Below are 10,913 nucleotides of genomic sequence, written 5' to 3'. Positions count from 1 at the left end.
AATAAAATAATTACCCGCCCCATGCCCCTTCTAAACTAATTACCCGATGTACCCACTCGCCCAAAACTATTTACCCGACGTGCTCCCCTCTCCGAAACTCCTTCCTCCATGATATCATCGCGGTATATTTATGTACTATGATGGTATCATGGAGGACTAAGAGAATGACTGAAGCAGTCTTATATGATACCGTCTCAGTATAATTATATACCACGATGGTATCATGGTCTTGAGGAGTGTCTTGTTGAAGGACTGAAGTAGTCCTCCATGATACCATCATAGTGTATGTATATATGACGATTGTATCATAGAGGAATGTTTCATTGAAGGACTGAAGCAGTTCTTCATGATACCATCACGGTATATGAACATGATCATCCATAATACCATCTCAGTATATTTATATACTATGATGGTATCATGAAGGACTAAGAGAATGACTGAAACATCTTCCATGATACCATTTCAGTATATTTGTATACCATGATGGTATCATGAAGGACTAAGAGAAGGACTAAAGCAGCTTTCATGATACCATCTCAGTATATTTATATACCATGTCGGTATCATAATTGGAGGTAACTAGGGGACATCTCGGATAAATATTTTTAATTTTTTCTAGGGGTACAAAAGTAATGGAGATATGAAAAGGTAAATTTTTTTTTTTTTTTTAAGGGGGCATCCATGATCTTTCTCCTTATCTTTGTCTAGGCTTCTTTCATTCATCGCCTATTAAAATAAGTATTTTACAATTTCATCAACTTACAAGCTTGTCTTGTATTAAAAAAATATGCATAATGCTACCTTAGGCCCGCCCAAACAACATACAAAAGCACAATAAATGCCTTACCAAAATGGGATTTTCCTACACAAATTTAAATTAATCGGGTTCAAAAGGGATATCCAACACCGAATGAAAAAAAATATATTTAAACACGCCTTCCACCTAGAGTTGTTTATTTAGTAGGCGTTTGGCCATAGGATTTGGACATCAAATATGAAATTTTGATTTGAAATTGGTGTTTGTGTACAAAATTTCAACTATGTAATTTGAAATCTCAAATTCTCCAAAAAACAGGCCTTCAAATTTCAAGTGTGATTTTTTTTTTTTTAATATAAAACTTAATCTATAAGTTTATATTTCGCTTTAAAAAAGACCCATTGTTTTAAATTTTGTAAAAAAGAACCATGCTTGACGTGAAGAGATTGTCCGTACCATGTGAAAGGATTATATAAAAAAATAGCTAATTACTACTATTCTTGATCTTTTTAGACCAATGAATCTTTTTAAAATCATGTGCATTTGAAAGATTGTAATAATATGTAACTGCAGGCATTTTATTTATAAAAGGAACATGAAGATATGTGATTTATTAATGCGACGTCTTCGGATATTCTGATACCTTGTTTATGAGTTTTTGTTTATTTATTCGATAAAATTGTATAAGAGTTGGGGAAGTTTTGATAGTTTTCACAAATTACACGATTTTAGTATTTATGAAAAAAATACAACTTAAAAAATTCAGATTACACGTCGAAATAAAAATTCTTATTTTAAATCAACAATAACAATTACAACAACATACCCAGTGTAATCTCACAAGTGGGTCTGGGAGGATAATATGTACGCAAACTTTACCCTTGTCTTTTTAGGGCTAGAGAGGCTGTTTCTGATACACCATCAGCTCAAAAGAAAATAGACAGCAAAATAGCAAGAGACAAAACAAATACAACAAACAAATAGTAACACTCATAAAAGAATAAGTGACTACGTGATAACTGAGTACTACTGCTAAAAATAAAAGAAAAGAGAATAATGTTGTTGTTCATTGAGCTCAGGGATGTCAAAACCAACCTACTACCTACTAAAAATAAAAGAAAAGAGAATAATGTCCCCTCAAAAAAAAAAAAAAAAAGAGACTAAATGCAGATACGGGTCATCAGAGAACCCGTTTGGCAATTAGGATCCGGATAAACTCCCTAAAGAAAAGCTCCATCTTCACCCTTGTGAAAAACACTCCAAGAACAAATCGCAGAACTAAAAAGCTCCAATTTTTATTCATTAAAATGCTTCTCAACAGCTAGTAAGTCTCAATTCAGTAAACATGTCTTTCCCAACAGCTAATAATTTTCTATCAGCAAGGTCTATTTATCCACAGTCCAACATTCAACTACAAAGTTCATTCATAATCAAATTCCCATGTCAAAAAAGTTTCAAGAATTCAATTTTTCATAGGAATTTCAGAAAAAGATCACATTTTTATCATTGCCCATATGCAATTCTTGGAAAATGGAAGTCAAATTCAAAGCCCATTGAAGAAAGTGGAAGTAAAAGTGAGGATTTTGTAACTAGGGTTTTGAAAGAAAACCCTAGCCAAGTGGAACCCAAATACCTAATTGGGAATAAACTTTATACCCTCAAAGAAAAAGAGGATTTGGGTAAGAAGGGGTCAAATGGTGGCATTTTTGAGATACTAAAAAGGTTAAATATTAAAGGATTGGTGAAAAATGGAAGTGATGAGGGTAGTTTAGTAAATTCGGAAGATGTGTATTTGAAGGATATTTTGAGGGAATATAAGGGGAAGTTATATGTACCTGAGCAAATATTTGGTGCTAATTTATCTGAAGAAGAGGAATTTGAAAAAAATGTTGAGGATTTGCCTAAGATGAGTTTGGAGGATTTTCAAAAGTACATGAAATTTGATAAGATAAAGTTGTTAACTTTTAAAGAGGATAATGGAGCTTCTTTGGGATTTGGAGTTAGAGATTTTGTTGTTGAGTTGAAGGAAATGCCTGGAGAAAAGAGTTTGCAGAGAACTAAATGGTTAGTATCATACACTGGTTAAATTTCTTTTGACTTTATATTTATGTATTTTTATGTTTCTGTCAATCAGGGCAATGAAGCTGGATCAAAATCAAGCTCAGGCTTTACTTGAGGAGTACATGGGGCCGCGATATGAAGTCGAGAAGCAAATGATGGTATTTCACTTCTCTCGGTATTTTGTTTAATAATGCATAGTGAAAATAGCTTCTGGTGGAAAGAATTTGAAAGAACTTAAACATATAGCTTAAGCAGACAGTGCATTTCTATGATTTATCATCCTGAATTAGTTTATTTTGTTAACTGGCACTTGTATTGAAATGTCATTAGTTTATTTGTTAACTGGCACTTGTACTGAAATGTTATGTAGTTTAGTGTCATAATGCTGTGGGAAGACTTCCTTTGTTTCTTAATACTGTTTCTCATTATGTCTTGATTCATTGTTGTTGCTATCTATAACAACAACATACCCAGTGAAATCCCACAATGTGGGGTCTGGGGAGGGTAAAATTTTTTCGCTTTCTTTAGTTTCATTTTCATTTTGCTTTGAACTGCTTGTGCTTATCTGCCCTTTTCTCGTGTTTCATTTTCAATTGTTGTTGCTATCTCTTGACAGGAAATTCATGTGAAAGTTTTACGCAATTTGCCGTTACTTTCTTTGATTAAATGTTAACTAATCCCTGAATTACTAATACCAGCATAACTCTAACCAACAATCAAATGACCCCTTAGTGTAAGGTTGTTTCATCTATTCTTTTTAGCTTAGGATTGACATTCTAGTTGCTTGAACCTTGAAGGAATAGGTGCTTTCTCTAGCAATCGAATTGGCAAGATTGTAGAACCTAAGTTTGGTGGGATAAAGATGTGGCTTACCGATAACAGGGTGGAAACTAATTGACTTTTCAAGTACATTGGAAAATCTTTTTTTCTTTTCCTTTGCCTCTTACAAAGTGATCATATTGCAGTCATGGGTGGGAAAATTACCAGAGTATCCTAATCCAGCTGCATCGAAGATATCAAGCAGAGTAATGGTAGAACTTGGAATGCTGACCGCTTTAATGACTGCTGCTGCAGTGATTGTCGGTGCTTATTTGGCTTCAGCTGTGTTTGCTGTGACAAGCTTTGTCTTTGTTGTGACTGTGTATGTCATGTGGCCTGTGGCCAAACCGTTTCTTAAGCTGTTCTTTGGTCTCATCTTCGGTGTCTTAGAAAGAGTATGGGATAAGGTTGCTGATGCTTTTACTGATGGAGGAATTTTCTCAAAGTTATATGAAGTTTACACTTTTGGTGGCGTCTCTGCAAGTATTGAGATGCTGAAACCAATCATGCTTGTTTTCTTGACTATGGTTCTTCTTGTCCGATTCACTCTTTCACGAAGACCTAAGAACTTCAGAAAGTGGGTCAGTCACGAATCCCTATCCTAGAATTAGCAGTTTAACAATACTTGGTTCTTGCAAATTTAAGATGTTATGTGCTTCATTCAGGATATATGGCAAGGAATAGAATTCTCTCAGTCTAAGCCACAAGCACGTGTTGATGTGAGTTTCCAGTTTCTAACCTCTTTTGGTGACGGATATTCACAACATTTCTTTTGTAGATTATGACCAATATTGTGTCTCTAAGTAAGAAGTTTATATTCAGGGTTCAACCGGAGTCACATTTAGTGATGTAGCTGGGATTGAGGAAGCCGTGGAAGAACTTCAAGAGGTAACAACATCTTACACCACAGATAGTACTTCCTTGTTATATTACTCCCTCTGTTTCAATTTGTTTTTCTTTCGTTCTTTTTTAGTCTGTTACAAAAAGAATGCAACTCTTTAATCTCAACATCCCACATGACATGTTTAAGATCATAAGATTAAAGGGCATTTTGGTACATTTACATATCTTTAGTTTAAGACCACAAGATTCAAAAGTCTTCTTTACTTTCTTAAACTCCGTGCCAAATTAAACTAAGACAAACAAGTTGAAATGGATGGAGTATTCTTTTCCATTCTAATGTGTGAAGACTTGTCCTTCAGCCACAATTTTTAGATTAAAATGCTTCTAATCCTTCCATTTTGCGCTGGCTAGTTGGTAAGATACCTGAAGAATCCTGAACTATTTGATAAAATGGGGATCAAGCCCCCACACGGAGTTCTTCTGGAGGGTCCTCCTGGATGTGGCAAGGTTCGTTGTCCATTTCAGACCTTAGACGCGATTTCCAAAAAAAAAAAAAAAAAAAAAAGAAAGAAAGGGTCTTCACTAAAATCCTATATGATGCTTTGCTCAGACCCTGGTGGCCAAGGCAATAGCAGGTGAAGCTGGTGTTCCTTTTTATCAAATGGCTGGTTCAGAATTTGTGGAAGTTCTAGTCGGTGTTGGTTCTGCTCGTATTAGAGATTTGTTCAAGAGAGCAAAGGTGAGCATAATACGTAGTTAATGAACCATGTGACTTCCCTTTTTGTGTTTTGAAAAGCGCCCTGATTCTTGTCACAGGTGAATAAACCATCAGTTATCTTCATCGACGAAATCGATGCACTCGCAACAAGGTATATATGTTTGTCTAGACATTCTTTTTGCTTGTGAAGAAATAATCATAATTGTTGATAAATGAGCTCTAGATGCCTGCGATGGTTATAGTCTCAAAGATGTTTTAGATGCCTGCGATGGTTATAGTCTCAAAGATATTATTCTTAATAAACAGGCGTCAAGGAATATTCAGTGAATCAACTGACCACACCTATAACGCGGCAACTCAAGAAAGGGAAACTACTCTAAACCAGTTGTTGATTGAGCTAGACGGATTTGATACTGGGAAAGGTGTTATATTCTTGGGAGCCACAAATCGAAGGGATTTATTAGATCCTGCACTCCTTCGTCCTGGTAGATTTGATCGCAAGGTTTGTATCTGCTATTGAAAGAGATTCTTCATAAGTTACAATAGTTTATAAGAGATTATGGGTCAGTTGTAGTACTGTCCAATTACTTTATGCTAGCTACTTGGTCCTTATTGCTCAGTTATTTTGTGACACGACATTTCATGCTTGTTACATTTCTCTCTTTCAGATAAAAATTCGGCCTCCCAATGCAAAAGGAAGATTGGAAATTTTGAAAGTACATGCACGGAAAGTTAAATTATCAGATACTGTTGATTTGTCTAGTTATGCACAAAATTTACCTGGTATTCAACTTTCTTCCTTTCAGTTTATAAGAGATCATCTTCAAGCCATAGTCTTTCTTTGCTCCATCACCATGAGTCTAAAAGATTACATTTGCTTGTCCCCCCCGGGTGCTGCAATAGTCCCAGATGCCAATGGAAAATGAGAGTTAATGCTAGGGGTGTCAATTGGGCGGGTTAAAATGGGCTGATTTGATAAATGGACGGGTTATTAACCCACCCAAAAGTTACTTGGGCTGAATGAGTTGGGCTGAGATGGGCTAAAAAGCGGGTCATAACCCAACCCACCCAATTCTTACTAAGATTAATTTCTTTGTTTGTTCTTTTACAAAAATTTTAGCACCTAAACAAACTATTTTTTCTACATTATGGCGATATATAACATATCAAATAAAAGAATATCTTTCTGAAATCATTTTGACAAGATTTCTCATGGGTCAATTTGGGCTGCATATCAGCCCAATTTTTTATGGGCTGAGCTAACAAATGGGCGGGTCAATAATCTGACCAAACTTGAACGGATTAGGTAGGTCATGTTTTCATGGACTAATAATTTTGCCACCTTAGTTAATTTGTCCTTAACTTTTTTGCATTATAGTTTTCTCATTTTAATTCCTGCTCCTGATCAATCTAGAAAAAAAAAAATGAAATTTAAAAAAAAAAAAATCATGCTCCTGATCTGCTACATGGTGGTCTTGCAATTCAGGATGGTCAGGTGCAAAGTTGGCTCAGCTTCTCCAGGAGGCTGCTCTAGTAGCAGTCAGGAGAGGGCATAACTCAATTCTTCATTCAGATATGGATGATGCAGTTGACCGACTTACAGTAGGACCTAGACGGGTTGGGATTGACTTGGGTCATCAGGGGCAGTGTCGTCGAGCTATCACTGAGGTTGGGACAGCATTGACTTCTCATCTTTTGAGGCAATATGAGAATGCAGAAGTTGAGCGTTGTGACCGAATATCTATCAATCCTCGTGGCCAGGTTTGATTTGTTCTCTAGTTGCTCCATCTTTGAACATCATCTTTTTTCACCTCATTTTTTGTCTTATTTATTACTCCTTCGTTCCAAATTATATGACATACTTTGAACTCATTTTCTTGAAGGGGACTGGCAATAAGTTACTTACGATTCCTCTCACTTCGTTCGAGCTGAATCACATCCACCCTCGAACTCGCTGAACACTTTCTAAATCTATCTGTCTTCATCGAATTTCCGCTATCTGTCTTGAGTTAGACAAGTGCGTATCTTAGCTCCCCGTGACTGGCTTTGCTACCTTTTCGGCACGGAGTTTAAGAAAGAAATGAAAACTTGAAATTTGTGGTCATGTCATAGCATTTGTGTGTCTATAAACCTGTTGAAACTTATGCCCTTAAACTAGTATTGTCAAAGGTGAAAAGCTTTAAAAGCACTCCAGATCTGTTGGGCTTTAAGCACAAAGCCCAGTTGAAGTGTGAGTTTTAGTTTTAAAAAAAGGCACAATAAAGAAAAACAAATACAAATATACGTGCTGCAAGATAAAAGTAACATATTTTCTTGATGTTTCCCTTAACAATTAATACATCTCTCTCTTTTTTAAATTATATTATGGTTTAATAGTACTCGATTCAAGGTACAATTCATGGCAATGAGGTGCATGCCTTAGTGTCCTGCCTGCATTGAAACACCGCTTAAGCGAGGGGAAGCGCCTCCCCAGAGCTTTTCTGAGTTTCAAGGATTAAGCACGCTTGAATGAGCCTTTGACAACATTACCTTAAACATGTCATAACATTTGCATGGTTATAAAAGCTTCTCATTAATGGTAAAATGATAAATGTAAAGTCAATTGTTTCCAAATTTGGAAGTATTCATTATTTTGGGAAGGGACTAAAAAGCAAAGTGTGACACATAAACTTTAATGGAGGGAGTATAGATATTTTTTCTTTTGTTCCTGACAGACCAAAATTATTTTATTTCATGTATACCTTGCCTGCATTCTATATTAGTTCATTAAGTTCTATATTCCTTTCCCTCATCGATTAAATATGGACTGTTAATCTCCTTATAAGGTCTTGGTCTCTTGGACAATCCTTACCACTTGAGCTAGCTTTTGAGATAGAGTTGGACCCCAGGTTATTGTCTTAACATGGTATTGGATAATCAGAGCCAATCCTTCTTTAGTATTGGACTTTTATTGGGCTACCCAGGTTTTATTTCACCCTCCAAATGTCCAGTCCTGAGCGTGTTGGAGTGTGTTAGATCACAGATGGGTAAGTGTATGGTTTGTGACCAGTCTCTTTACATGATCTAAGTCCCCTCAAGGGTCTTGGATGGTGCTCCCACTTGGATTAGCTTTTGAGTTTTGAGTTAGGTCCATTTTGTCAACAGACTTGAACATGTATTAATCATGTCTTGTGTACGTTTAACTGGAGAATTCATCTAAACATGTTAATGGTTTCCTGTGATTACTGAAAATTTAAATGTAACATGCAGACCCTGTCTCAAGTTGTGTTTCACCGTCTTGATGATGAGTCATACATGTTTGAGCGGCTACCAAGGTTGCTTCACCGTCTTCAGGTGCATTTTGAAGTCATACACTGATTTCTGCTTGCTCTTTTTCTTCCGAAATACAAAGCTGACAGTTTAATAATGCACATCTTTGGAAAGGTATTTCTTGGAGGGAGAGCTGCTGAAGAAGTCATTTATGGACGTGATACTTCAAGAGCATCTGTAAGCTACCTTGCTGATGCATCCTGGCTTGCTCGTAAGATAATCACAATGTACGTACTCGTTAATTATAGGGTGAATAACACTTTTGGTCCCTCAGTTACTGGTAAATTATGATTTCATCCCTATGATATCTGACTAAGCACATTAAACCTTTAAGTAGTTAAATTGTGCACTTTTGGTCCCCTTGCTTATGAATATTTACAAATGTACTATAATTATAACTGTTCCACTACATAAATACTCTTGTTAATTCCATATTTGACAGTAATACAACTATAAATAGTCAAATACAGCATCTTTTCTACTTGAAGGGACCAAAAAGACACATTTTAATCAAATGTAGGTTGCATATGTTGAGTTATATATATCACAAGAACCAAAAGCAAAATTTACCAATAATTTAGGGACAAAAAGTGCTATTATCCCTAGTTATATCTAGTTGTCATTCCAGTATCTGCCAGAGCTGTGACTTTTGACCTTTTAACAGATGGAATATGAAAAACCCAATGGCCATACATGGAGAACCTCCCCCTTGGAGAAAGAGAGTGAAGTTTGTGGGTCCACGGCTTGACTTTGGAGGATCACTATATGATGATTATGACTTAATTGAGCCGCCGATCAATTTTAATTTGGATGATGATGTTGCCAAGAAGACAGAAGAGCTCATACGTGACATGTACGGGAAGACAGTTGCTCTGCTGAGGCAACATGATACTGCCTTGCTCAAAACAGTGAAGGTAGTTCTTGACACATTTAACGAGTATCTTATAAACTTGTTCAAACTTTTCTATCCTTAACTTGCGGGTACCTAAATGGCACCTAAGGGTGTGGCCTAATGGTCAATGAAGGTGGGAGGAGAGCCTTGAGGTCTCAGGTTCAAATCCCAGCGGAGACAAAAATACTAGGTGATTTCTTCCCATCCAAGCCTTGGTGCACAGAGTTACTTGGTACCTGTTGTTGGTGGGAGGTAGGAGGTATCCCGTGGAACTAATTAAGGTGTGGACACCACGGTGATTATAAAATAAGAATATTAAGTGAACTTTATGTTTGTAATACTTCTTATGAGAAAAAGGCTCCACCAAATTTGCGGAGATTAAAAGTTACTTAGGTCCAAATTATTTAGTTAAACCAGGTGCGGAGATCATTGATACCTGTGCATGTTTATCCTAGGTTCTTCTGAATCGGAGAGAGATCAATGGAGACGAGATGGATTTAATCCTGAGCCACTATCCACCAAATACACCCACAAGTCTTCTACTGGAGGAGAGAGATCCCGCGAGTCTTCCGTTTTCTAATGAAAATCAAGAACAGCATAATAACATTGAGTACAGTATGTTGAATTCATGAAAAAACGGAATTGCTTGATCCAGTGCAAGGAGGAGCTTTCTACCCTATTTGAAGCTAGTTTTTGCTTCAGTTTTGAGGTGCATTCAGAACGAAGAAATGTTATAGCTGGGAATATTCTGAAAATAGTGAGATGCAAAAAAATGCAGTTTTGTTTGCTGTATGTATCCATATCGATAGGAATTTTGTTAAAATTGTTGATTCGGTTTATAGCTTTTTTTTTCTGTGGTTCTTGTATCCAATTGCTTGTTCTGTAGGAGTGTAGGTATACACGAAAAGTTGTTGAAGTACTGGCCCTCGGGAATTTCTCAGCTATCGAAGAAAAAAAAAGTTGCTGAAGTACATACGTTTTTACCTGTTTGCCATGGTTTCTCGAAGTTCTTTTAAGCATAGTGACCAGGTTTTAGCATTTTATTTAAAAGTTTCTACACATTGTTGTTTGGAGGAAATTGGAAGCAGTAGCAGTTGGAAAAACAAGGAGTAATATTCTATGTGATTGTTTATCATCTGCTTGAAGTCTTGGTGGACTCAGTTACTCAGTAAGTCGTAATGGTGGAAGATAGTATCTGGTGGAATATAGTTGAGGCGTGTAGCGCAAACTGATCAGAATACTACAGTTATAAAAAGAAAAAGTTTGATGGTCTTATTCAAACATGCAACAGTTCTCCATATGTTGTTATTCAACTGATAATAAAACCATTTATTGTTTCATTATTAACGTTAAACATGAATGTAGCATGAAACACAAATATGTCTGAAGAAGACAAAACTTCTTAAACATGAGATGATTAGCGGAATTATTATTGCGATATTTTTTATTACTGCCAAAGTCTATATTTTGTAGTAGTGATTTATGTTTATAATGAAATACAATTTTATTCC

General features: G+C 36.1%; 1 protein-coding gene across 1 annotated transcript; it reads left to right on the top strand.

Moving 5' to 3' along the window:
- The first annotated feature begins 1,942 nt into the window (after positions 1–1,942).
- LOC132030676 (probable inactive ATP-dependent zinc metalloprotease FTSHI 1, chloroplastic) lies at positions 1,943–10,259 on the top strand. Its single transcript, XM_059420402.1, has 15 exons — positions 1,943–2,824; positions 2,895–2,979; positions 3,787–4,221; positions 4,306–4,359; positions 4,463–4,528; positions 4,895–4,990; positions 5,094–5,222; positions 5,300–5,352; positions 5,508–5,703; positions 5,870–5,984; positions 6,688–6,962; positions 8,451–8,534; positions 8,625–8,737; positions 9,175–9,424; positions 9,858–10,259. The coding sequence occupies exons 1-15, from the start codon at positions 2,106–2,108 to the stop codon at positions 10,032–10,034; spliced, it is 2,847 nt and encodes a 948-aa protein (XP_059276385.1). The 5' UTR covers positions 1,943–2,105; the 3' UTR covers positions 10,035–10,259.
- Positions 10,260–10,913: the final 654 nt, after the last annotated feature.

The sequence above is a fragment of the Lycium ferocissimum genome, chromosome 9, assembly GCF_029784015.1.
Source record: "Lycium ferocissimum isolate CSIRO_LF1 chromosome 9, AGI_CSIRO_Lferr_CH_V1, whole genome shotgun sequence".
In the NCBI taxonomy this organism is placed as follows: Eukaryota; Viridiplantae; Streptophyta; class Magnoliopsida; order Solanales; family Solanaceae; genus Lycium; species Lycium ferocissimum.
Note: the sequence above shows the minus strand (reverse complement) of the source record. Positions and strands in the feature narration are given on the sequence as shown.

What these genes read in the sequence shown, in the direction of transcription:
- LOC132030676 (XM_059420402.1), top strand. Translation starts at nt 2,106, where the DNA reads ATGTCTTTCCCAACAGCTAATAATTTTCTATCAGCAAGGTCTATTTAT. An exon ending in ATTTGTTCAAGAGAGCAAAG is followed by an intron (nt 5,223 to 5,299) that starts GTGAGCATAATA and finishes TTCTTGTCACAG; the next exon opens with GTGAATAAACCATCAGTTAT. An exon ending in TTATGCACAAAATTTACCTG is followed by an intron (nt 5,985 to 6,687) that starts GTATTCAACTTT and finishes CTTGCAATTCAG; the next exon opens with GATGGTCAGGTGCAAAGTTG.